A 27,528-nucleotide genomic window follows, 5' to 3' on the forward strand; every position below is an offset into this window, starting at 1 on the left:
CACACACACACACACACACACACACACACACACACACACACACACACCAAAAAGGCACCTTTAGAAGTCAGCTGCTGAGGGAAAGGTGGGAGAGGAGATTACAGGCTAAGAAGGAGCTACCGGAAATGCCTTTGGATGCCAGAAATGTACTCTTTTTTTTTCAAGTTTATTTACTCTGAGGGAGAGCAAGCAAGAGCTGGGAGACACAGAGAGGAGGAGAGAGAGAGAATCCCAAGGAGGCTCCGCACTGTCAGTACAGAGCCCCACTCAGGGCTTGAACCCACGAATCGTGAAATCGTGACCTGAGCTGAAACCTAGAGCCAGACGCTTAAATGACTGAACCACCAGTCGCCCCTCGGAAATGTCTTCTGTCTTGACCTAAGTTACATACAAATGTAATCGTAAGTATGAAGCCATTGATACACCTAAGATTACTGCACCTTAAGTTATCCCTCAATTTAAAAACCACGTACCTAGGGGTAACTGGGTGGCTCAGTCGGTTAAGCGTCCGACTTCGGCTCAGGTCACGATCTCACGGTCCGTGAGTTCGAGCCCCGCGTCGGGCTCTGTGCTGACAGCTCAGAGCCTGGAGCGTGGTTCCGATTCTGTGTCTCCCTCTCTCTCTGACCCTCCCCGGTTCATGCTCTGTCTCTCTCTGTCTCAAAAATAAATAAACATTTAAAAAAACAAAACAAAACAAAACAAAACACACCACGTACCTAAAGAATTTTCAATAAAATCAGACTGCCATAATGCCCTAAATACAAGCCAAGAGCAAATGAGACAGCTCGGGAAGGGGGATTCACTGCAGTCATCAGGGGACTGACCTCATTCACTGAGCCACACTCAACACCAACGGTGAAGCAGCCCTGGGCCCACCGTTCCAGAGCCCACAGCCCAGCCAGCAGGAAGCACGTTCCGCTGTGTGTCCACATGGACGCCGAGGGCAGAGAGGAAGCAGTGGGGAGCTGTGCCAGGTTGGGCGGGGGCATGAGGGGGAAGCTCGAAGCTCAGGAGGGCTTCGCGGAGAAGGAAATGATGGATCCAAGTCTTGAATGGTAACAGGAGCTCACCAGAACACTTGGGAGGAGAATGGTCGGAAGGCCAGCTCAGAGCTCTGGCCGTTCGCTCTTGACTGGCCATACAGCTGGTGTGTCTGGTGACCGCAGCGGTGTCCCAGGACACTATGTGCTTGGCCAGCTCCCCAGAGAGCAGCAGACACGCGGCAAGTCAGGGGGTAGTGCTGGACCAGCTGGGCGGCCTCTCCAGCCACCCGTTCATGATGGAGCTCGTGAAGAACCCTAGCTTAGAGGGAAAGGAGGAGGAGACAGGTAACGAGAGGGGACGGATAAGGACAAGGACAGATGACGTGGCTCCGGTGTCGGGCTCTGTAGGAGCTGTTGCGATATCTGAGAAAGCTCACCTCCCAGGCTCTCCCGGGCCTAGCCCGCTCACCTCCTGAGGACGCAACTAGAATCCTCCTGTTCAAACAGCTCCGCCGAGGGGTTTGAGAAAGAGGAGAAAGCTTTTCCCCGTACGCAAGGAGGCAGGCCGCGCTGACTCACAGAAACATGCCCAGCATAAGGGCAGACCTGAGCACGATCTCATTGCACTTACTGGCCTGGTGGCCCTGACCAAATGAGCCTCGGTTTCCTCATGAGTAAAACAGAAACAGTAGCAGCTGCAGCACATGTGGCCACAGAGCTGATATGAGGCCCTGAACGCAAACACGCCGGGCACAATGCCCGCCACAAACGGGCGCTCTAGAAATATTTATTCACCTCCGACCCCTGGCAGGTGGATCACCAACCAGGATGGAAGAGATAAGAGATGGCAGGGGAGGGGCTAACTTCTAAAAACAAACAGTCCCATTCTGTTTTAAACCTGGCTCCCTAGCTCCTAGAAACGTTCTGGTTTGTTAATGGGCTAGACTCGGCCTCCCCCAAGCGCCCCTGGGCCCCCTCCCCAACCCAGCCTCGGGGGACAGCCCCTAACCCAGCCCCTGGGCCCCCTCCCCAACCCAGCCTCAGGGGCTGGGACCAGCGGGACGGACAGCACAAAGGCGGGGTGGGACCTGTGGAGACGCAGGAGCAGCCGGAGCCCAGGCGCAGGGCCCCCCTGCCCACCACCTTCTCCCGGGGCCTCGGTTTCCACAGGCACCAGATCAAATCAGCGCTCCCCGCTCCGGGGCCGCTGTGAGGTGGCAGAAGGGAGCACACTCCCTTGTCACTTGTTTCCAGGTACTCACAACCGTCACTCACACCCAGCGTGCCTCGAACACGTGCCCGGTGCCGCTGTGATCACTTTGCGCGTGCTGACGCGCTTGACTCTCCGTCACACGACTAGAGACGGGGGGGAGCGGCAGAGGGGGAGGGACTGGCTTGGCGTCCTGCAGAGGCAGAGCCAGGATCCGGATCCAGGGAGTCTGGCTTCCAGGCCGACCTGTCTGACCACCTGGCCGCACCGCTCGAGAGCTCACCCCCTCGTCAACAAGCACCCACCAAGCCTGCCGGCGTGGGTCCAGCCCCGCCCCTGCAGGGTGGACGTGGGGCCCGGCCAGGCCCCAGTCAGGCTGACCGGAGCAGCGGGTGGACGGACCTGTGGAGCAAAAACTCAGGGACAGGTGACTAGGCGGCCTTCCGACCTGACCATCGTCATGACTGACCACGACGCGGAAAGATTCCCCATTTTGTCTCGTATGCAGGGAGCGCCACGTGTCACAGGGGGTCACGGTGACCCAGGGGCCTGCACCAACCATAACCAACAGCACGTGGCTTTGCAAGTGGCAGTGAAGGGGAGCTCGGCCGATAACTGCCGCAGAGGGAGCCTCCTCCCGCTCCAGAATGTGGGGACGAGCAAGCAAACGGCAGGGACCATCAGCTCTGGGGAGCTGCAGGGGTGCACATGCCAGGTGCCAGACCCTCGGTGACACGGGGCTGCTGACGCGAAGCCCCAGGGCACGTCTGGGACACGCTACCGCAACCACGTCAGCGAGGCGACCGGGCGATGTTGCCAAATGAAACGGGGGAAAACAAAACCCATCGGGGACAAACACGAAGAGTCACAGGCCACTTCCATTAACGAGAGGGACGTGCATGCTTCTCCATCAATCGGTCAATCATCGGGGAGCGTCGCGGCCGCAGGGGTGACGTCGGTCTGGACCCGGTGCGCTCTCCAAGCTCGGAGGACTCGCCCCGTGCACACGCGGGGCACCGTCACTGGGACAGAAGCAGCAGCTCACATCCGGAGGCGCCGTGACCGCCTGGAAGGCAACCTCTAGGGTGCCGCGAGGCCTGCGGGAGGCCAGGCCCCTCCCATCCCTGGCCGGCTCCAGCCAGGCCACCGTTTCTGTCCCCTCGACGCCTAGCGTTGCCCAGTCCGTCCCTTCCGTGACAGGCCCGACATTCGATCAAAAGCTGGGGCACCTGGGTGGCTCAGGCTGTTGAGCTTCCAACTTCGGCTCAGGTCATGATCTCGCGGTCTGTGAGTTCGAGCCCCACGTCAGGCTCTGTGCCCACAGCTCGGAGCCTGGAGCCTGTTTGGAATTCTGTGTCTCCCTTTCTCTCCACCCCTCCCCCGTTCATGCTCTGTCTCTGTCTCAAAAAAATAAATAACTGTTAAGAAAAAAAAATTTTTTTTAAAAAGCTAATGAATGCTGTGGAACAAATGAGCTGCAGGACACAATGCTTCCGCAAAATAACGTACACTCTTCCATCATAATGCCACACGAAGCCCTTGTTTGGCTTTTCTTCAGAAGGACTGTTCTACTACGTCCTACTCTCTCAAAAGAGATCACTGGGGACTCCCCGCCACCCGAAACATTCAGTCCAGAAGCCCACATCTCGCTGCAGACGGCGACAGGAGAACAAGAAACCGAAACAGCATAGGGACCTAGGGCGGGATGCCAGCGATCTCCTCACGCTGGGGGACAGCGGAATGATCCCCTGACCTCTGGGGGCGTCGGCCCGCTCACGGGGAGACTGTGACGATGAAGCCACCTCACCAGGTCATCAGGAGCCTAAAAGGAGGAGAACAAGACGAAATCCCCACCCGCCCCCCCGACCCAGTGGTTCCGACAGAGTGGCCTCTGTTCCGATCCCAGCCAGGCAGCTCATCCCCACCAAGGTCTCTGACCCACCATTTCCCACGCCTTGCCCACTGCCACGCCCCTCCCCCCACCCCCACCCAGCTCTTCGTCCTTCAGTCCTCAACCCAGGCCTCCTCCGGGAAGCCTTTCGTCACCAGCATCTCTCAAAGCTGGTTTCTACTTCCTGCCAGATCCAAATCTCCCATCTACGTGGACACACTTGTTTACTGTCTGTTTCCCCCGACCAGACAGGTCATGACAGCCACCTTGTCTGTCTTATTCATCCTGTACGCCCTGAGGCCAGCACGGTACCTGCCTGGAAGGTGGGGGTGCTCCAGAAACGCGTGTGGCAAGGACAAGAGGGGTGAGCAAGCCGGGCAGCCTGGCACGCATGACGGGCTCTGCGGACAGGTGCTGCTCTTACTAGGGAATGACCTGTCACGGGAGTGACCCCCAGGGTGATACTGTGTGAGCACATACAGCCCTGTAGCGGTTTTTTCCCTTCTCTCTGTCCATGAAGCTGGAGGTTTCCGAGAGGGCCCCTGGGGGTAAGGTCATGAGCATCACAGCAAATGGTCAGCGGGCAGGCAATCTCAGGATAGCCAGGAACTCTTAACTCACTGGGGAAAACCCACCGACCGTGCCCTGGGATTACAGTTACAGAAGAGCGTGGCGGTCTTCAGTTGGGCAGGGAGTGACTCACACCACACCCCTCCTGGCCCATCATTATTAAATCGCTGGAGCATCAGACAGGGAAGTGAACGGAGCGGCCCTTTTCTCACCCGCATGCCGCCCCCTGCCACCCCACCCCCCCGCCCCCCCGCCGCGCCCAGCCTCCCATCAGACAAAGCACCCTGAGCAAAACCAAGTCTCCCAGATGGAGGACCTTGGCGCTGACCGAGACTGAATTTCCTGGAGTCGTTCGAGACAAGATGCTCGATTCCCTCACGGTGATTCATTATTTCAAGACAACTGATGTTTACTGCAGGAGCCAGGCTAAACACTGGGGACACAAAGGCAACGAGGCTCCCGTTTCTCTTGGTGTAAACCTCAGAGTCTTCCAGTGGCTCCAAAGGCACCACGTGCCTCGGGCTCTCCCTCCCTCCCTGGCCCCACCTACTACGCTCTGCCTTGCCATGCTGTTCCTGGCTGTTCCTCGGACACACCAGGCACACGACTGCCTCGGGGCCTTTCGGGCTGGCTGTTTGCTCTGGCCAATGCGCTCTCCCTGCAGAAATCGACATGACTCAGTCCCTCGCTTCCTTCACATCTATGCTCATCTTCCCAGTGAGTCATACCCTGGCCGCTCGACGGAGAACTGCACCCCACTCAAGCCTCTGAGCACTGCCTCCTCTCCCTCCCCGGCTTTCCTGCTGCAGCTTTCCAAAGGCAGGCCTCAAATTCTACCATGCTACGTGTCCACTAATAATTTCCTCGTTCCCCTCTCTCTTCCCACTCTAAGAGAAGCTCCGGGAGGTCTGGGGCCTTTGCTCTGCTTCCTCCTGCGCTGTCCGTGCCTAGAACAGACTCTGGTATGTGTCCAATAATACTTGTTAAACAGATGAGTAAGTAATGCTGACCTGGCCTGAGAATCTGGTTAAAAGCCTCAAAATGGCCATAGGGGCCAGGCGGCTGATGAAAACTACCCAAGTCCCAGGACAGAGACACCGGAAGCGTGGGTGCCTCATTTTTCTGTCCCCACCCTCGATTTTCCGAATTTTCACAGAAACCTGGGAGAATTCACCAATGGCTCAATGCAGACTAGGGACAGTCCCCATCCAGCATGCGGCATGGCCATAACTCACACCAGAGAGCAGCCTCCAGCCTTGGGGCCACCCCTGCCCACTCTGTGTCACACGGCCGGTGAACACAGAAAAGCCCTGTAGGGTTTGAGTCACAGAATCTCCTCCACCCCCACCCACCCCTCCTATGCCCACTTGGCTTCTCCCTGTTGGCTCCTGCAAGGTATAGCCATTCCGAGAACCCTTGGCCCTTGCCTGGCTCGCCGGACCAGGACCGGCATCCCTGGGCCCCAGGTACCATTACCTGTAGCCCTGGCTGAAGGCTGTCCCTCCATGAGCCCCCACACCAGGGGACTTCCGGCCCCACCCGCAAAGGAGAAGGAAGAGGACGGTTCCTAAGAGGTCTCTCATCCACGACAACACCGTACTTGGTAAGTGGGAAATGCTGCACTCCGGATTCTCCTTCATTCTGTCACGTCCACTTACGCATGAATCACTCAGTACTTTTGCAGCCAACGGTGGCGACTGGGACCCGAATTCCATTCAGGGATTATGGAGTAGACCACAACGGCCCCGCAAGAAAGGGACAAGACACGACGAGTTCTAATTCCTTTGTGGGAATGTCTGTATCTGTGCCAATTAAGGCCCTTGATTCATAGCAGTCTATTTTTTCCCTTCAGCAGTCGCCATCAACTCTCTCCCAGAAGCCTCTTACGGCTTTCAGGAAGAAGAATGTGTGGCCTTCAGAATCAGCAACGATTAACCGGGGGCACGGGGAAGGTCGGGGCCACCGAAAGATTCAGGGGAACTCTAATTCGGGCTGCAGAGGGGGGCTACTCCGCGTGATGCAGTCAATACACAGGAGGCCTGGCGGCCGTCGGAGTCCAGCCTGGTTTGGAGAGAGAGCCCTGCAAGCAGCGACCGGGGGGCCCTGGTTGATCGTTGGCGCGCTGCCTCCGCAAACACAGAAGCCAGAGGGGCCAGGCTGCTAGTTTCGCGGCCACCAGCTCCACGGGCCACGAGTGCACGGAGCGTTCTGGTAGCAGGGGATCCGGCTCCCAGGAAGGACAGGTGTCCTGTGGAGAGCCGGCGGCTCATGTTTTAGGTGTGCACTCGCTCACTCTTCTGGATCCCCAGAGAATCATCTGGCGACCATTCCAGCCAGCTGAACTGGTGCCCACAGAGACGAAATCATCATTTGGGGACGAACCATCCCGGCCCAGGATTCTCAGTTCCCACTCTGAATTCACGGCCAGCCAACCACATGAGCACCCACGAAACGGCTATGTACTTGCACTTTCCGGAGGTCGAATCCGGGGCCCACGTGAGCTGGAGGGCCCGGGATGCACACAGACAGGTCAGCCCCCCGCCACCAAATGGCAAAGCTAGCTGCTCTTCGTGCTGTCACTGTTACCACTGCTGCTCACACCGGGCCCTCGGTGCCTCTGTGTCTGGTCATAAGGCACCTCCCGAGGGGTACTCTGGGTGTGCCTCCACATTAATCATCCCAGGAAGGGGGGTCCCCAACTAGGAGACGCAGGGCTGTCGTGCGGCATCAGAAACTGACGATAACACCTAATATCAGGGCCTGACGTGCGCCAGGCTTTAGGAGAAGCAGCGGACACCGTGTGCATTAGTCTAACTAGAGAAGGGAGGAAACTGAGGCCCAGAGCAATGGACTAACTTGCCCCGGGGTACACCTAGTGAGACCTGGGGCCAGGATATGGGGGGCCGGGGCAGTCTGACTCCAGAGTCCACGCCACTAGACTGTCCCCGAAGACGGAACGCAGTACAGCACCAAGACCACCTCGCCCTGACGCTCTTCCCCCGAAGCCTGCCTCTGAGCAGGTGGCGTGGGAGGATCAGGCTCTGAAGCTGTTTCTGTTTTGAGAGTGAACAAGAACAGCATCATGAGAGCCTGGTGACCCCGCCCCCGGTTCACCCATCAAGTCACTTGTTCCTGCAGTGAGAGCCCCCGGGCATGGGCTGCAAGCCCGTGATGGCACAGGCCCCCTCGGCTCGCAGGGAGTGGGAAGCCCAGTGAGGCCAGCGCTCTCTCCCGCGCACCACCGCATCTCTGTTGCAGGAACGGACGAAGGAGTGCAAGACGAAGGAAACTATTCTACAGAAATGGAGGGTGAGAAAAGGTTCTTTAAAAAAAAAAACAACAAAACAACAAGGTACCCATAGGTAATGATGCATATCCCGTAATCTAATCTATATGTTCGTTGTGCAAAAATAACGAGACGTTAGCAGTTTCAGAATTAGTGTTCTCTTACTCTATTTCCCTCAACACGAAACCTGATCTGCTCTGCATTAGAATTATAGCAAGAACTATCCCCGAGCAGGAACCATATGATTTTTAATGCACAGACGAATTTCAATTCGGCATCCACCTCGCCATGCTGGTGTGTTTTAAATTTAACCCTAAATTACAGACTTTTCAAATAACTCCGCTCTTCCCTCTGCTCCTCTCTCTTCAATTTTGGTTTGGTTTTGTGAAAGGTCTGCTGGTAAAAATGAAGCAATACCAGTAACTTATCTACAAATTACGGGAAGGAGAAAGTAGGTTAAAAAAGACCAAGAAACTTAAAACAAGCACGATCAAACCACATCCGAGTGAGGCAGGAAACAATAGGAGACCGTTCTTGCTCAGAGGGAAGGAAGGTGGGTCTCACCGGGACTGTTATCGAGCGAGTCACCGATGGGGACTCACCTCCACTCCACCCAACTTTCAAGTGCAGTCATCCGAACGCGACACAGTTCGATTCTGCACCCAGGCAAAGGTGATACCCGGAAGCAGAAGGCAGACACTTTCACTTGGGGCTGGCAATTCCTTCCACGCTCAAAAGAATCTCATTTTCAGTTCAGACGCCCACCACAACGAGCCGCTGTGAGTCTGTCACAATGGAGGCAGAAACTTCGTCCCCAAAAAGGGGGCCGGCGGGAGAAAGGACGGGTCTCCCGAATGCTCCCTCTCGTCGGAGGGCCCAACCGCCGTGGGTATCCCAGGCTGAGCGGTCGCCAGTAACATTCTGCAGTTGGCTTCTGCTCAAATTGCAAACCCCAAGCATCAATGCCAGTACCCTGCTGTGACAGCGTGCTGGAGTCCTGGCAAGATGTGACCACGGGGGGATAACCAGCGAAAGGGCGTGATTATTTCTCGTGGCCGCAGGCCAGTCAAGTGCAATGAGAAAGCCTGCAAACCTCAGCAGCCCAGAGATCTCTGTGTCCGTCCCTCTGAACGCCAAGTCCAACTTCGTCACTGAATGTCTCACACGAAGACACTGTGGGACGAAGTCTGAGCAGCCATCTTGGGAAATGGAGACCACACGACAAAAGAAAGCCCAAGGAGACTCAACACGGCCCAATGTGATATGAATGGAAATGGCCTAGGAGCGTGCAGCAGGCTGGATGGGGACCGGGCGAGTCTGATGGCAAACACGTGCCGACTCGATGGGGACCGCCTCGGAGAAGCGTGCAGCAGAAACATGTGTACAATGGGGACCAGACCTTCTGACTGCTGCAACACAATCCCGAGATGCAGATTTTTTGTGTGTGAAACTTCCTGTTGACGTTGGTCACTCATAGAATTCTCTGTTAAATACCGCGAACACCAAACCAAACGGCTTTGAGGGCCAGGCTGCAACCTGCCGGGTACCTGATGGACACTTCAGCTGTGTTTCCTCCCCATCCCCACCAAGAGCCCTCCAGAGTAGGACGCGCCCTCTCCGTTTCCTAAGTGGGGGGGAGGGAGGACGATGCGCCTGAGGGGGCCCGCTGGCTGGCGGTCATCGGCAGCTCTGCCCTCGAGGCCCTGCGACTCTGCTGGGTCAGCACTCCACCCCACGCATTCGGTCAGCAGCAGGGAGTTTCAGAAAGTTGGAAAGAAAACTGTCCGGCTCCACGAACACCAAGTCGTCTCCACGCTGCCCCGCCTGAAGTGTCGTGGCACGGGCCCCTAAGGGAGGCTGTCCTGTCCAATACTCGTCACTCCTGTCCCTCTAGGTTACATCCCCTCGCCAAAAACTACTCCTTCCCTTTAGAGCACGTGTGAAACTCGAGACAGTACATTTGTTTGTATATTTATGTGAGCGACATCTGTCACTCCTACTAGACTACAAAGCTCCAAAAAGACAGAAACCATTAGGATTTTGTACATTCCCAGAGCCAGCACGATGCCTGTTCCAAACAAAGGGCTTAATTAATAAATCCTTTCTGAACGAATCAAAGAAGGGACAGACCAGACAGGGGCCGTGAAAGGGCCCCATTCAATTCAGCTGAACTGATGCCACCACCGACAAGGACAGAGTGCCTGGGAACCTTTTCAGAGGCTCTAAGACTCCCTTCAACGGCAGAAGGGCCCGGCCAAGCCATCGTAGGCCACAAAAACCAGAAGGGCAGGGCCCCCCCCCCCCCGTCACCGCGCCGCAGGCAGTTCTGGCCTCCCACGCTACGGGATCCTCCGCCACCTGCTTCCTCAGATATGGCAACAGAGCCGGCTGCCCAAGGGCAGGCCTAGCCCTTGGAGCTTTCTACCCCCCGCCTGAGAAACCGGTCGCAGGGACAGAGTCCTCATGAAACGGCCTCTGTGTGAAACACCGGCTCGTCTCAGACACATCCGCCGGGCCCAAGCTGCAGCGGATACAGTGAGACAAGTCGCCTGCCTCGGCTGGGAACGAGGAGCCAGGGCCTCCCAGGCCATAGGTATGGTGAAGGTACAGGTGTGCGGGCAGAACCCCGGGGCCTGCAGGGGAAAAGGCAAGCTGGACCAGTACTAAGGAAGCCTGGCGCTCAGCACACATGACGATGGCGGGAGGGAAGACAGGTGAGATACACAGGGGCCAAGCGGGAAGAAGCCTTGACTCCCGTCTCCCTGTCTCGGGAGCTTCCCGTTAGCAGAGCACAAAATGCAGACGTGCTGTGCTTAGGCCGCAGGCGGGTGATCGTTTAAAACGGGGGAGCATGTGCATCAAAATGAGGATTTCCAGCTTGTCTGGAAACGCGAGGAAACCAGGCAACCCCGCATCCGTGTTCTGGCAGAGCCGCAGGCCGGGGAGGAACCGCAGCTACTGACAGAGAGCGTGTGCTGTCCAATTTGCCACAGGCCCCACCACTCCCTGCTGCCCTCCCACGGGGGTCTGCGTCATTCACAGATGTTCTCCGTCCAGTCTCTACTGGCATTTGTACCTTCGTCAAGGTGTGCTCTCATTCTGTCCCAGTAACAGTGTCTCACAGATTCGCAACCAGGGCCCAGAGCAGTACAACTCCCCGTTATAAATAAATAACATCCGATCAATCAAATCCGCTCAGTACCCAAACCCAGATGCTCCTGGGGACACATTTCAAGACGCCGATCGGGTTCCTCGCGTCTCAGACCAGCTTATACGCCATCATGGCTGCCGTACAGGCAGAATGTCAGTTTCTGGTTTTAGAGAAACACACGCACGAACAAAACGAGCAACGGCCTGTCAATGTCTACACACGGTCCCAACGCTAAGGACTTACGCAACTTCGCTGAACATCCTGTTCGCTCTTAGCGTACATCTCAGACAGATCACCGTTCAGAATGACTTCCGCTAGTGAGTTCACCAGGGGTGCGTGATGTATAATTAGGAAGACCTGGTGAGAAAGAAGACACCGGGTTTGCGTTAAAGCGTGTGCTCTCTCCGCTTCTCCTATTGAACAGCAACTCCCGTGAAGCAAAATCCAAAGAATGGGTCTCATTTAGGAGAAAGCGGTTACGCCTTTCTCCTCCCAGGGTTGGCCGCTCCTTCATTCAGACTGTTGCCTATTTGGCTGGCTGCTCCCCAGCGGAAGGAAGTGCATCAAAGCAAGACGGTCCCTCATGGCCGGGGGAGGCCAAATCCCACTGAAGTGGAGCAAAGCAGCACACTCCTTCCCCTCCACAGGCATCTCAGCGTCGAATCTGATTACGCTAAGACTGGAAGGCACAGACCCAACATCTCAGTTATACGGGAGGAAGGGGCCGGCGAGTCTCGTTCCCGTCCAGGACTTGGCAGACCGTCGTCTCCACACAGAGCCCACGGCTGGAATGCGCTGGGGCCCCCGCGGTGGGTCTCAGAGCACCAAGATTCCGTGGCAGTGTCGGGAGGTGTGGACGCTGTGGGGAAGAGAAGCCACGGGAGCCAGAGCAGACCCAGCCGGGCCAGCATGTGGAACGAGAAGGCACTGGGCCGTCTGGGATGGCCCTGCCACCCCAGCCCGTGGCCCAACCTTCAGGACAGTGGCGCTGGGAATCAGGGTATTCAAAGGTGCCTCGCAAAGCTGGCTCAGACACGCCGGCTACTTTGTGTTACAATATAAAGCCAACAGCAGCAGTGGAGCACAGTGGGGGACGTGCACCGTTTACACAGAAAAAGGGCGTGTGCGCCCATCTGCATTTGCTCACGTGCACACGGAACAGGATTTCTAAGCCCTGGCGCTATGATCCGGCCCTAATTCTTTGTTGTGGGGGGCTGCTGTGTGCACCGTAGGATGTCTGGAAGCATCTCTGGCCTCGACCCAACCAGAAATGTCTCCGGATGTTGGAGGGGGGTGGGGGAGGAAGGGAGGCAAAATCACCCCCAGTTGAAAACCTCTGCAGACAATGTGCCTGCCTGGAAGAGCGTAAGAAAACCCTGTGACTACAGTAGACTCTGGGGACAGAAATCAGGAGAAGAAACAAAAGTAGATAGAAAACTTGGTCTTCACCTGTTTTGAACTTTTTAACGTAAAAAAAAAAAAAATCTGTTAAAAGACCCAAAAAAAACCATTGTTTAGGGGCTCCTGGGTGGCTAAGTCGGTTAAGCATGTGACTCTTGATTTCAGCGCCGGTCATGATCTCACGGTTCGCGACATCGAGCCCCGAGTCTGGCTCTGTGCCGACAGCTGGCAGCCTGCTTGGAACGCGCTCTCCTTTCCTCTCGCTCCCTGCCCCTCCCCCACTCGCACACACGTGCTCTCTTCCTTTCCCCAGATAAAAAAATTTTAATTAAAAAATAAAAAATAAGCAGTGTTGAAAACACAAATAACTAGGGGCGCCTGGGTGGCGCAGTCGGTTGGGCGTCCGGCTTCAGCCAGGCCACGATCTCGCGGTCCGTGAGTTCGAGCCCCGCGTCGGGCTCCGGGCTGATGGCTCAGAGCCTGGAGTCTGTTTCCGATTCTGTGTCTCCCTCTCTCTCTGCCCCTCCCCCGTTCATGCTCTGTCTCTCTCTCTGTCCCAAAAATAAATTAAAAAAAAAAAAAAAACTTTAAAAAAAAAAAAAAAAAAACAAATAACTAAAAAACAAAAAACAAAAAACCCGGCAAAGCCAAACGCTGAAATGCCGCTATGTCTGAGAAGCAGGATCAGGGGACAGGGGGAAGAGGTAAGAGGGAAACTTCTTGAAGGACAGCATCTCCGGCCACACTAAATTAATGTCGTCAATGGGAATTTTCTTGGTTTTGTAGTTTTGTCTGTCAAATCACACATAAGGATGCTCCGACGTAGGGATCAGGGACATGGCATTACCCCCCATTGGAGGCTCTCGTGCATTTTGGGCGACAACATTGAACAGCTCCACGGAAGGAACAGGGAGAACGGGCCCTGGAGCACCGGCTCACAAGTCTGCTTTCTGTGAGCTACTCAAACGAGTAATTTGGTGCCTGAGCTGTTAGGCCCTCGCTCAGAAAAGAGGAGGTAAGGGGCTCTCCGAGAAAGGGCGAGCGCTGACCCCACACTCCTCACAGGGACTCCGCCGGTGCAACGCTCCCACAGCTAGTGGGTCCTAGGAGCGCCTTCTATGGGATTCCCGGGGCTGAGCGTCTCTCTGCTCAGGTCCTGCCAGACTCCCAGAACGCCAAGCAGGAGATTCGGGCAGATTTGTAATAAGGCAGCAGAGGAAGGTGCCGGGAGAGGCGGGGGTTTGCACGCAGCTGCGCTGCACGGAGAGGCATTCAGAAGGAGAGGGCACCAGCACAGGGCTCGGAGCACAAAGCCCTCGGGACAAGACTCTGTGAGGGAGAAAGGGGCAGGCCACGCACGGACCCCAACTGGCTTAGCCTCCACGGGGAGGCTGCGGCTGCGCCTCTCTCTCTCTCTCTCTCTCTCTCTCTCTCTTCTCAGTCCTCCACCTCCAAACGGCCCAGGGACCAAGTTAGAAGGACTTTCTCTCAGCAAAGCAAATAAATACCTGTGCCATTGCAGAAGTGGGAACAGAGCTCTGGTCAAACGTTTGACTATTTGACAGTCTAATGAGATGGCCTGAAAGTCTGGACTGCTTGTAATAAAAATATTTTTAAAGTTATGTAACTGGGTCACCATGGAGTTTTTCCTTTCTTGTAAATATTACATAATTACGAGAAGGAAACACACTTGTTTAAGGAGGGGGAGCAGACAAATTGGCTCAAGACACAAATCTGGGAACGGAGGCTGCTACAAGATACCTTCCAGAAGGTAATCTGGGAAGTACAACCACGACAAAAGCCTTTGAAAACAGCCTCGTTAGTGGAAATCCGTTCAACGGAGGTTGCTGCAGAGAGATACACGCACTGGGTCTTGCAGTTGGGGTTTATTTCAAAACGCCATGAGTAACACCCATGCCATCCACATTTCCAGAGTATTCCGAACGCCCCTTGGTTGTGTGGAAACCTCAGTCCCCATGGTAAAAACCAAGTAGGTGAGGGCCAGGTCTGATTCACTTTCCATTTTCCTTTCAATTTCCATCTATTACCATGAAGAAGATAGCAGAACCTCTACTCAGCGTCTGAAAAGTAGAACCACCCCCCGCCCTTCCTTCTATTGTTTTATTTCAAGACGGGACACAGAGAGAAGACAGGGTGACGTGGCCCGGTCCTCCAAAGGACTCCCAAATGTGGCTGGGGACATAGACAAATGATGACACATACCTGCGACAGGAGATAGAGAGAAACCGGCAGGCTGATTTTCGGGCGTTCTCCTCCCTAGGGAAGGTCAGGCAGAAAGAGAGAGAGAGAGAGAGAGAGAGAGAGAGAGAGAGAGAGAGAGAGAGGTCCTGGTCACACATGTGAGCAGCACAAAAGACAATGAAGCCAAAAGCCATCTGTCTGAAGGAGAGGCGCCCCGTCCCCCGCTTCCTCTGTGACCCTAAGGCTGTTCTTTCCCGGTACCAGTCAGAAGTCCACTCTGCAAAATAAATTCGCAGCCTGATCCCATCCAACACCGTCTCAAGGCCTCTCTTTTTCTACCTGAGAAGTCCTTCACCATGAGTCACGGACCAGAGGCTGGGTCCAGGAGAAAGCTGAGCCCCTTAAATTACCAGGAATGTTAATTTCCCCCAGCTGGGGCACAGAGTGGCTGGCTGGCAGGACGGGCCTCTGGAGGCCTGCTCTCAGGAAGAGCGTTCAAAATGGGGCAGGGAGGCGTCGGGGCCCTCTGGCTTAGGAAAAACCCCGCGCTGGTAACTGAACTTCAACGTGCTCCATCCCGCATCGACCCTGTGAGTACCCTCAGGACCCTCGTTTTGCTCGGGGGGGGGGGGGGGGAGGGGGGGGGGGGGGGGAGGTCAGCTGCCTTGTCCAAGGTCACAGAGTGAGCAAAGGGAAGAAGCAGAACTTGAGCCCAGGTCTGCAAACTCCAAGTCCCGTGCTTTCTCTCTGCCGCCCCCGGCCCCGCCCAGCCTCTGACGGATCTAGTTAGGGCTGCAATTTTTTTTTATTTATTTGTTCTTAGGAAGAATCTCCATGTTCCACCTCCAAGAAGAAAGCTCCAAGCCCTGGAGGCACGTGTGCAGAGGCTGGAGCCCCCGCAGGGTAACCAGCCGACTCCATCCTGCCTCCTGTGGGGGCCTCCGCCCCTGAAACTGAGAAGGACGGGGCAGATTTCCTCACGGTGGGACCGGAGAGCCACCAGCTCAGAGCCACGTGGCCGACAGGTTCACGATGCAGACGTGCCTGTCAACACTCACACCGGATTCTGAGCCTACCTGCAGGCAGTGTCTGCTCTGGGCTGTTTCCCTAAGGGCGCTCCCTCACCTCCCACCCATCGTGTGCAAGTGCTGGGGCTGGCTGGGTCTTCTGCAGATCAGTGAGCTCTGGCGACCGTCCGGAAAAGTTAGCAGGCTTTAGAACATCCCAAGAGAAGGATGAACAGAAACCAAAAATCTAAATTCACAGAGGTTTCCTGTTTCCTTCTCATGTCAGTGTTCTCTTCTCATTCACTTTTACAGCCAGCCCCCACCCCCAAACACACTCCCTTGCACCCCTCTCTCTCCACCTTAACCATCCCACCCCCAGGAAATAAAAGGAAGGGAACAGAAAACCAGGACGCTTTGAAAGGAATCTCTCTCTCGGGCTCAAAGCCTTGGTGGCTGGCAAAGCTTGGTCCTGTTCAAGGTGACCGTTCCTCCCCCTTCTGAAGACAGCCCACAGCCCACAGGCACGGCGGGGCCAGGCGCCCAGACCTACCTTGTCCTGGTTCTCCAGTGAGTACACATAGAGGGGCACGAAGAGCCTGTTCAGCAGGTGGTCCGTGAGCACATCATTGAGGAACTCACAGTTGATGATCAGGATGTCATTGAGATAGTGCAGGTGGTCCAGGTGCTCGGCCACCAGGTCGCTCAGTTTCCCCCGATTCCGGTGCCTGCCAGGAAAAACGACAGCCTTAGCCGGGAAGCGAAGCCGAAGCACAGAGCCCATGGGGGCCACCGGGGGTGCTTCATTCACACAACAAATATTCATACAACAAACGAAGGCTCAAGAGCCACTTACAGCGGCCCTCCCAGCGGCATGCACGAAGTGAAAACGGGCAGGTGCACCACGATCGATTTCAGGGGACTCCTGGGATCCCCCCACCCTCTGGGGGCCTCCCTACAACTCGCCCACCACCGCCACCCAAAACAAAATGGGTAGATAAAGCAAAACCCAGCTCCCTTAGCAAGCCATTCCACAAGAGCAACCACTACTCAATGTGGCAAGACCCCCTGCCTCCCAAGATAAGCAGAATTAATGCGGCAATAAATCCCGGAGGACGAAAATGCTCCCGAGGGGTTCCAGGGAGAAAAGCAGGCCTCGGCGGCCACATCCAACCCCCCTGGCCCTGGCTACACATGGGGCAAAGCGCAGGGATGGGACACCCCAGCCCCAGGCCCCCAGAGGTCTCTGTCTCCTTTCAGTAAAGCAACAAGCACACTGCTTGGGCCTCTCAGGTTGTCAGCCGCACGCACGCCTGCCAAGGACAGAACCCCTAAAAGAGCTAGTCGGCACACCTACACTCCCTCCAAGCTGGCATCTGTTGCAAGGGGCGGCGGGGCTGGGGTAACTCATTTTGTTTGTATCGTAATTATGACCACCATTTCAGAAGGCTTGAAATTAAAGAATAGAAGCAAAAAGACGTGAAGGTCTCCTGTAGTCCCGCCACTAACAGAGAACATGTGGGGACTTGTCAATGAGGGACCCTACAGTCTGGTTTCCCCGTGTCTATGCCTCCGTAGAGTCACATCTAAAAGGCGTTTGTTAAATATCCATCAAGACGCATAACGTGCTTTAAAAAAAAAAAATAATAGGATCAATTTTTCTTCTATGTAACCTTTAATAATTATTCCGTAGCATACTTTAACAAAATACATCCCGAATATTTATAGCAAATACACCCTGTAAGCCTAATAGTACTATAATTACCTATGAACCCACCACCCAGCTGAGACCCACAATACTTATTCACAATGTTTCGCAACCTTTCCCCCCATTTAAAAAGATGCTGTGAGAATTTTTCTTTAGCAGAAGAGTTGATGTACTTCGTGTCTTAAACCTTTAGTTTGAAAAGTACATGCAGATGGGTTTTTAAAGTTCAATGGTATTGGGCACCTGGGTGGCTCAATCCTTAAGCCTCTGACTTTGGCTCAGGTCATGACGACACGTTTGGTGAGTTTGGGTCCCACAGTGGATGAGCTCGAGCCCTGCTTCTCTCTCTCTTTCTTTCTTTCTTTCTCTCTCTTTCTTTCTCTCTCTCTCTCTCCCCCTTGCTCACTTGCACCCTCTCTCTCTCAAAAAATAAAGTAAGACACAAATAAAAGTTTAATGGTATTGATAAGCTGATAATAACAAACAGCAGCCCTAGCCCAGCCTCCCTCACCCCTGCCTGATCTCCAGAGAAGGCAGGTGTTAACTTTTTACTTGTTTCTGTGGATAGGCCCCACCCCCCACCTCCTCCACCTCTACAATCTGCAAAGTCTTTCTTCTACTTTGAAGTTGAGCCATTTTCAATATCACATGGTGGCCTTCTGTTAGGACGGAACACTTTGCATTCCCTCCCCCCGCCCCCCACCCAGCCCCAAGAACTGATACTGACATCATCACAACCATTCACGGGAGAGCCACGCAGAGGACAAGGAGTCCACTTCCTTCCTGGAATGACTTTTTGTCTTTTCTGGAATCAAGTGCCACGTTATGTTTCATTCACATCCGTGACTCTTCATCTCTGTACAGGTCCTGGTTTTCCCGAATGTCCCGTCAGATCCACCACTACTTCCCCAGTCTGGGAGCTAGGGTTCTATGGCTTTGGGCCCCTCCTCCAGCACCCCTCCTTCCCGGATGGATCCCTCTGTCATCCTGAGCCTGCCTAGATGTGCCTCTCACCAGGTCTCTCTGCTCAGCTGTCCCTCCGGGGCAGTGGTTGCCCACTTGTGGTGATTTTGCCTTAAAGGACACATCTGGCAATGTCTAGAGACATTTTTGGCTGAAACAACTGGAAAAGGGGTGCTCCTGGCATCTGGTGGGCGGAGGCTAGGGAGGCCGCTAAATATCCTACTCTGTGCGGGACGACCCCCGACGACACAGAGTTACCCAGTTCCGAAGATCAGTGGTGCCGCCGAAACGGAGAAATCCTGCTCTGGAACTTGTATTCATCGCTCTGGGGCCCGAATCGCCACCTTAACCTGTGTGTGTTGTTGTTGTTGTTGTTGTTGTTGTTGTTTTTAATTTTTTTTTCAACGTTTTTTTTATTTATTTTTGGGACAGAGAGAGACAGAGCATGAACGGGGGAGGGGCAGAGAGAGAGGGAGACACAGAATCGGAACCAGGCTCCAGGCCATCAGCCCAGAGCCCGACGCGGGGCTCGAACTCACGGACCGCAAGATCGTGACCTGGCTGAAGTCGGACGCTCAACCGACTGCGCCACCCAGGCGCCCCTGTTGTTGTTGTTGTTTTTAAACAGATTTACTGAGCTATAATCCGCATACCATTCACACAGCTGTCCAACCATCCTCACGATCCGCTCTCGAACACTTTTAACCCCCCCTCCCAAAAAAGCCCTGTACTCCTATTTCCCCTTGCAAGTCTGCTCCTCCAGCCCTGGGAAACCACTCGTCTATCCTCGGTCTCTACAGACTGGCCTGTTCTGGGCATTTCATTTAAACGGGGTCACACGGGGTGCCTGGGTGGCTCAGTCAGCCAAGTGTCCGACTCTTGATTTCGGCTGTCATCATCTCAGGGTCGTAAGATCAAGCCCCACCTCAGGCTCCATGCTGAGCTTAAAGCCTGCTTAAGATTCTCACTGCCCCTCCCTGGTGTACCACTCCTGCATGGGCTCTCGCTCTCTAAAAATAAAATAAAATATGGGGCACCTGGGTGGCTCAGTCGCTTGAGCGTCCGACTTCAGCTCAGGTCATGATCTCGTGGTTTGTGAGTTCGAGCCCCGCGTCGGGCTCTGTGCTGACAGCTCGGAGCCTGGAGCCTGCTTGGGATTCTGTGTCTCCCTCTCTCTCTGCCCCTCCCCCACTCACATGCTTTCTCTCTCAAAAATAAACATTAAAAAAAATTTTTTTTTTAATGAAAATAAATAAAAGAAAAGAAAACAGGGTGAGGTAAAACGCAGTCCTTTGCATCTGGCTTCTCTCACTGAGCCTCATGCTCCCGAGGTCCAACCACGGGGCAGCACGTGCCAGAGCTCTGTCCCTTTTTACTCCCGGGCACTACTCTGCCACCTGCAAGGACTGAATTTTGTTTATTCGCCCACCAGGTGACGGGTCGTCTTACTCTTTTTACCAGCTGCCGGGCACCCCATCGATGGGGGTGTTGAACTTACCGGTCCTCTTCCCCTCTAGGAGGTCTGCGGGTTGTTTCTAACATTCCGCCGTTACAAAAAGCGGAATGGTGCGAGGAACCTTTCAGCCTATGGAAGTTCACATTCCGCCTACACAAGGGTGGGCGAACTTTGCTCTAGCGTTTACTTTTGCTCAATGAACACGGAAATCTCCCCTAACCACTCTGTCTGCCTGATAAGCCCCCCAGATGGTCACTTACTCCTCGTCGGTCTGCACACAGTTATCGAGTTCGATCACGTGGCTCCCGATGAACCAGACCAAATTGGAGAAGTAAGGAACAGCAGTTTTATCTCGGATATAGTGCAGCATGGCCTGGTTATCCACTGAGAAAATTCACAAAAGAACAAGAAAAAAAAGTCAAGCCACCAAAAATAACTTAGGGAGATTTGAAAAAAAAAAAAAAAAAGAAAAGAAAAGAAAAGAAAACCACAATGAAAAAAGCTCTCTGCTATCATCTGAACCTTTTCTGTCTTTCCTGGGAATACTTGAAAATGGTTAGCTTATTCATTCATGAAATCATACTCATCAAGGCAGTTCTTATGCTATTTTTATAATTAATACAATTAACTGGGCTAAACCTCAATAGTGCAATTAGAAAGCCTACTTTCTCAGCAATGCATTTAGCTTGGCTACAATGAAACTATGCCATTCTCAGGCAAGTTTCCTGTGTTAACATGTAAGGATAAGTTAAGAAAGCAGAAAACCAGAAGTTAATAACTTACATGACACTGGAATAAGGAACACGGGAATCGTCATTGAAGGAAAGGCAAAAAACAGACAACAGTTAACAGGGTTAAGAACTGGGATGGTGAGACAGTTGCTCAGAGAACAGAGAGCTGGGCAGAAGGTGTCTAAAGATACAGGCTGGAAGAGAACAAGAGAGGAGAGAGAGCAGGGGGCCGCAGAACCGGGGCTTGGACCAGGGCGCAAACTCAGAAGCCTGCTGGGTGGGCCGGGGACTCAGTGAGTGAGGCTGGGAGGCCCAGTGTGTGAACCGGGGAGCCCGGTTCACCGGCACCGCAGCTGCTCTGCGGGGCTGTGGGCCCAGAAGGGCCAAATCTCTTTCAAGTCAGAAATGCAGATAGTTACCCGAGATCTCCCAATGTTTAAATACGGGCAACTATACATCTTGTCAAGGAATACCTTAGCCAATCGAAACATGTCTGAGGGCTGGATCTGGCTCTCAGGCCCTCAGTTTGCGACCCTGGGTGGGCCCCCACTGGATTCTTAAAGACACTCTCCAATTTAGTGCGATCCCAGAACTAGGCTGGAGTGAGTCCCTCAGGACCTTTCCCCACCCCAGTAAGGGTTATCTCAAGTCATAACGTCATGACTCATGCTTGTGAAGGTCAAAGCCCTTTATTCTTGGAGAAAATGGGAGCTCCAGCTCCAGTGTGGTGACCACCGGGGAAATAATCCCCGGGTCGCGCAGAGAAGGCGTGCCCTCCCCGGGCGGTGCCAGGCCAGGAAACTCGCGTCCAGCCGGCCTTTATGCCAATGCGGGCAGGAACCCGAGGAAGGGCCTCCTCTGGAGGGGATGTTGTGGGCATTAAGCACATCTTGAAGAGAGAATTCGTTGGGCTTTGCAGTCAGTTGAGAATACGATATTGCCCCCTGCTGTCGGTGACACAAAATGAAGCACAAAATGCTTCGTTTAAATGTTATTTCAAGACAACATAGCCCCAGGGCCGTATGGAAATCTTACCGCAGGAGACACAAAAATGTAAATATAACGTTTAAGAGGCAGCTTTGCCTTTTCTAGTTATCACACGGCAGCTGGAGTCCCACCTGTGCCTTTCTTAGGACATCACTAGTACTGTGCATCTGGTGTAAGACTTCAGCATGCAGAACTGAGTATGCACCAAGAGAGCGGCACAAAATTCACCCAAGGGGCCAGTTAAATGTCCCACGATTACGAGCCTTGCATGACACATGCAACCCCAGCCATAATAACGGAGCTCCCCGTGCCACCAGAGAATTTTAAATGCAGACTCATGGGAGCAAGCCCCAGTCAGAAGTCAGACAAGGCGTGAGCTCCTAAGAAGGCCTACCTTTGTAGACATTCAAAGTTATGGTTCTTACAGCAATTCTAACCATGCTTTCGGGGTGGTTGAAAAATTTGATGGCTTCTGTGTACAGGGCAAAGTCGTTAGTGTGCTGAAACAAAAAAGTACCAGAGATGAGTTATGAGCCCGTAGGGCAGGCCTGCCCCCACCCAGCTTTCTGAAGCCTATCAGACTCCCATGAACCTTAGGCCAGGGGTTCACCCCCGGTGGGGAATGTGGGAAGGGACGGGGAGGTGAGACCATCCCAGGACATTAAAAAAAAAAAAAAAAAAAAAAAAAATGGGGGGGGGGGGGGGGGAGGGGGGGGGGGGCCACGTGACCTCCTCTACCAGTTCTCAGCTGGGTGCTGTAACAGTTCTGGGCCTCTGTTTCCCCGTCTCTAACACGGAGAGAGTAATTCCCACGTCCCAGCCGCTGGAATTCAACGTTGAGGATTTCAGGAGCAGAGCCCGCCACGGGACCTCCTACTCAACAAGCACTCAGCCATAATGCTGGCTCCTGCCATCAGACGCCACGTCCACGAATAAAAGGCAAGCGTGAGGCTTTCCTCACATGCGGAATCTCTTCTGGCTGTTACACGTTTCTCTGTCTAGAAATACTAGAAGTACACACGTTCGCCAGGAGCAGGAGGGTCTCGGGAATCAGCCGGCACGGGAAAGGGATCATGGGAAGGGATGGAGACCGTCCAGAAGCCTGGAACTCCGCCGCGGGAGCCTCAAGAAAAGCAGGATGGGCTCTGCTCCCCTCTTGTGGCCAGGCTTCCCACTTGGCTCCGAGCACGCTCTGAGGGCACCGGTGGGCGGGAGCGTGGGCAAGAAGCAAGAGCCGACCCACGGCAACGTGACAACTGTCAAATGAGGACGATGCCACTGTGAGCGTCAGAACTGCACCCGTGGCAGGTGGTGGCTCCAGTACTGGGCCACGTGAAAGAGGAAAGGGAGCCCACCTCAGAAATAAGGCCCCTGCAGCTCCTCTGGTGACCAGAAGGACGTTCTTCCAGAACCATCGCTCGGGTCCAGGAATCCCAGAGTCCTGCCCTCCCACCCTGGTGTCTAGAATTCCAGCTGCAGCTGAGCAGAGGTACCCTCTCTCTGGTCTGAAGTTCACAGGTGGATTTTCATCCACCTGGGAGAGCTGCCAGGACGGCCCAAATCTCATCCACGTGTCTCTGGACACATTTAATGAGCACCTACTATCTGCCAGACACGGGGCCACACCGTGTCAATTTTTGAAACTGCCACACATTTGGCGGTTGACGGCTAGTGTGTCTTCCCTCTGAGGCCAATTCTTCCCCACTTTTAAACTACACGAGGAAAATCGGGGTTCAGGCTGATGCCGCATCACGTGGGGACAGCTGGATGGAGTTTGCACAGACTCCGAAGGTGCGTTTGAGAGTTATGATCTGACTGCAAAGAGAGGCGGGGCAGTGCAAGTGACCACCAATCAGAAGACACTTGCCATTCGGGCGCCTGGCTGGCTCAGCGGGTTAAGCGTCCGACGTTTGGTTTCGGCCCAGGTCATGATCTCGCGTTTTGTGGGTTCAAGCCCCATGTCGGGCTCTGGCCTGACAGCGCGGACAGAGTCTACTTGGGATTCTCTCTCTCCCTCTCTCTGCCCCTCCTGTGCTTTCTCTCTCTCAAAAGAATAAATATACTAAAAAACAGGAAGACACCGCCATGCAAACAGCACCTGGCCTCCAGGAATTTCCAACGATCCTCACCTCCTGTGTTCACACACTGACATCCTCTCCCACACGGACTCAAGCCTGGCCTGTGTGGCCTCGACGACACGGTGGAAAAGATGGAGTGTGGCCTCTGAGGCTGGGTCATATAAGGCATTACAGCTCGTCTTGGTCTCCTGGATCGTTCGTTCCGGGGAGAACCAGCTGCCGTGCCGTGGCGTCACTCAAGCAGCCGCTGGAGAAGCCCGTGTAGCCGAGGCCTCCCACCCACAGTCAGCCACGTCGAGTGAGCCACCCTGGAAGCAGCTCTCCCGACCCCACCCAGCCTTCACGTGACTACCCTCGTGAAACACCAAGCCAAGCTGTCCCACCAGGTGGCTCCCAAACTCCGGATGCACCGCAAGAGAAACGTGACATGACTGTGACCGAGAAGGCACAAGAGGAAGTCTGCTGGGTGGGGAGGGGAGGGGGGCGCTTCTGGGAAAGAAGCTTTTGAAAGTTAGAAAGGAACACCAGAAGGGAAATAAGTGATCTCTTCAGGCTTCTGGGCAGCGGCATGTGAGTATGTGATGTTTGGAGCCGCTGCAGCCATCCTGAGACCATGAGGGGTCGTGCCTGAGGACGGATGCCAACCGTGCGGTCACCAGAGCAGGAAGGGGAGAAAGCCCGGGTCCTCAGTGAAGTGATCGTGCCACAAGATGGATCAGACCCAGGACGGCCAGCATCCGTACCTTCTGGTATGAGATGAACTGACCTTATCAAGCTCCTTTTCATTGGAAAACGGCAACAATTTATTTTTCAAAATTGCTAGTAATGATCCCAAGGAATACCAGGGACATTCGCTTGTGAAGAATAGTGTGAGCTCTGATTTTAAGGAGCTAGGTACATACTAGGGGCTCCGAAGACATCATCTCCCTTCATTCGATCCCCGGAAAATCCTTCGCTGTAAATCATCATCCCCTTTCTCAGATGAAGAAACTGAGGCTCAGAGGACTGAGACTTCTCTAAGGTCACACAGCAGGGAATTGGCAAAGCTGGGTCTGACCGCATTTCAATCCCAAGTTCACTTTCAGGCACTTCTGCAATGCAATGTTCCTCAGTAGCACAAACTGAATTTCACGTTAAAAACAGAGAGGTAACTTTTAAATAAATCAAATATATATATATATGTATGTATATATATATATACACACACATATATATATATATATATTTTTTTTTTTTTTTAAGCCTGTCAAGGTCAAACACAGTTGCTGTGAAAAATCAGGAAATGGTGAGTGCCCACGCGCTTTGTAAACAGGCACGAGACCCCCGGACTGAGGGTCCCCCTCCGATTAGCTAGCTTTCCACCCAAACGCACCCCTCTGGCAGTTACTTACCTCGTTGTAAAAGAAATGGACGGTGTGGTTGTTGAGTTTTAACGAAAGTGTTTTCAGGAATGATATATAATATGCCATAATCTCCTCATCGGAAAAGTCAAACTTATGGACAATGATAGAATTTACATAGTTATTAGAGAGCAAATAATCTAGAGGGAGGGGAAAAAAAAAAAAAAGGAAGGCAGGTTAATTCACGCCGAAGGAAAGTCAAGCGACAAAACTGGGTAACAGACGACTCTGTGAATGTACTTGAACCCCTCGAGATTCTGGGTCGCCAGGGAGCAGCTTTACCTGTCTACCAGCAAAGAAGTCAGCCAGGCACAACGCACAGCCCCAAGAAAGTTCAAGAGCCATGACAGAAGGGCCCGGACTACCCCACCCTCCTACACCAAATAGAAAAAACATTTGAACTTTTTTTTTCATTGCTGACAAAGTTCACCAGAGAGCTGGGGGTGGGGCAGATGTGTTGGTGCGTGGGCATTTGCACAAACCACCCACGGGCAAGGGTAAAAACCAACCTATTTTATTAAAAGCTGCTCCATTTTGCCATCAGGAGTCATACTGTCATCCCTGAATGCTACAAAGGGCTACGTGGGGTTTTTTTCTCCCTATACGGCAACACAGTTTCATAAAAGCTACTTTATGCTAAACCTCCCGGGGATGCCCAGCACCAGGCTGAGCGCTTTACATTATCGTTGCACCCATCCTGCAGAGCAGGTGGTCTTCTTCCCGTTTTGCAGAAGAGTAAAATAATTCAGAGAGGTCGATTAACTTTCCAGAGGTCACACAGCAGTCTGTCACAGACATGGGATTTAAGGCGGGTCCTCTGTCAAAGCCTGTGTTAGCAGCACGCACTAATGGGAGCCAGTAATGAAATCTGGGTGCCGAGGGCCTGAGGCACTGGGACCGACTGGAGAGTGGCTACCCCCTCCCAGCCCCCAGCCCCTGCACAGACGCAGACCCAGCATGGTGAGAGCCTTCAACTGTTCGAGGGGCTGGAAAACAGAGGTGAATGTTCCATCTCCTGACTCTGACACGCTGGCCCCTAGGTCACCTGGTCCTTAAAGCTGTTCTGGTGGCAACATCCGGGGTACGGGCCAGCCGCGGCCTGCGGGGCACAGTCCCGGCCTCGAGTCCTTTCCAGGCATGTCTCCTAATCCTCATCAGCCACCCCGCAAAGCAGGCGCTGCCACCCCCTGTCCTTCGGACGGCCAGCCTGTGAGCTCTGACCCAGCCCATCCACACACCCCAAATGGTTAAAGGCAGAACGTGATCAACCCCTTCGCTCAGCGAAGCTGAGCGGTGTGGAGCCTGGCTACTCAAAGTAGCCCGGCATCACCTGGAGCTCGTGGGACACGTGGAACCTCGGGCCCCAGCCCTGCCCACCTCCTCCAATCTCAGGGGCGGACCCGGCACACTCCGTGGGTTAAGGAGCCCTGCGTGGCTTCCTGTTGTGCTCACACGTCTCAGAGGCAGCGTGTTTGAAGGGAACTTGGATCCACTCTGCCCCTGCCACCTCCCAGCTGGGTGACCCCGGGAAAGCCACTTAGCCTCTCCACTCCCCAGTCTCCTTGTCTAAATACAGGAGTAACGGTGCCTTCCTCAGGGGTCGGCTGTGAGGATTAAAGGAGATGAGGTACGAAGGGCAGCGACGGGCACAAAGCAAGCACTCAGTAACGGCCGCGGCCACTTTCCATCCAGCACCCTCACGTGGAGCCTCCAGCCACCAGGACTGAACACAGGTGCTCTCAGGGGGAATAGGAAATAAACTGCAGGGGCGCCCGGGTGGCTCAGTCACCTGAGCATCTGACTCCGGCCCAGGTCATGATCTCATGGTTTGTGGGTTTGGGCCCCGCATCGGGCTGCGTCGACAGAGCCTGCTTCAGAGCCTCTGGCCCTTCTCTCTCTGCCCTCCCCGCTTGCATTCTCTCTCTCTCTCTCTCTCAAAAAATAAACAAACTTAAAGAAAAAACGGAAATAAACCATTATTTGGTGCCAAAGAGGTATCCAACGTAAACCGATCAAAGTACTACCAGAAAGACTGACATCACCAGACGCGCCCCAAAGATCCATCCGGGAGCACGGGGCCCACAGCCGGGTCCTCCTCAGAAGCCAGCTCTCCAGGAAAGCCGCTGCCTTCCGGAAAGCACGCTGGGTGTCCTCGGCTTTACAGAAGTCTGTAGTCCCAGAACAGTTTTCAGAATCTCCAGATTCTCACAATTCTGGACGCAAATTTTGGGGCCTGCTCCAAGAGAGGGGGCAGCGGGGCGGGGGAGGGGTTCCTAAAAATCTTCATTGACTTAATTGCCAATTTTTTAAAAAAAAATCTTAAATCAACAACTTTTAACAAATTTTTAAAAATATCAACAATTTTTAACTGTTCAAAATTGAGGTCACATGGATCACAAATCTTGAGCGGACAGCTTAATCTGTGTGGAAATGTACGTATATGTGGATATAAAGTCTACGTACCTATGTACTTATTCATATGTACACACCTCACAAGTCTTGGA

General features: G+C 54.0%; 1 protein-coding gene across 1 annotated transcript in view; it reads right to left on the minus strand.

The window, feature by feature from the left end:
* Positions 1 to 27,528, minus strand: part of CLEC16A (C-type lectin domain containing 16A) — a 204,378-nt gene that overhangs the window by 156,679 nt on the left and 20,171 nt on the right. Inside the window, exons 4-10 of the mRNA XM_040459036.1 lie at positions 25,016 to 25,164; positions 21,941 to 22,046; positions 20,612 to 20,617; positions 20,089 to 20,212; positions 16,255 to 16,429; positions 14,719 to 14,772; positions 11,338 to 11,451 (exon numbers count right to left, since the gene is read on the minus strand). Of these exons, the coding sequence (XP_040314970.1) occupies positions 11,338 to 11,451; positions 14,719 to 14,772; positions 16,255 to 16,429; positions 20,089 to 20,212; positions 20,612 to 20,617; positions 21,941 to 22,046; positions 25,016 to 25,164 (728 nt within the window). The remainder of the gene's footprint in view (positions 1 to 11,337; positions 11,452 to 14,718; positions 14,773 to 16,254; positions 16,430 to 20,088; positions 20,213 to 20,611; positions 20,618 to 21,940; positions 22,047 to 25,015; positions 25,165 to 27,528) is intronic.

The sequence above is a fragment of the Herpailurus yagouaroundi genome, unplaced genomic scaffold (genome assembly GCF_014898765.1).
Source record: "Herpailurus yagouaroundi ecotype Mexico unplaced genomic scaffold, PumYag 222, whole genome shotgun sequence".
Taxonomy (NCBI): Eukaryota; Metazoa; Chordata; class Mammalia; order Carnivora; family Felidae; genus Herpailurus; species Herpailurus yagouaroundi.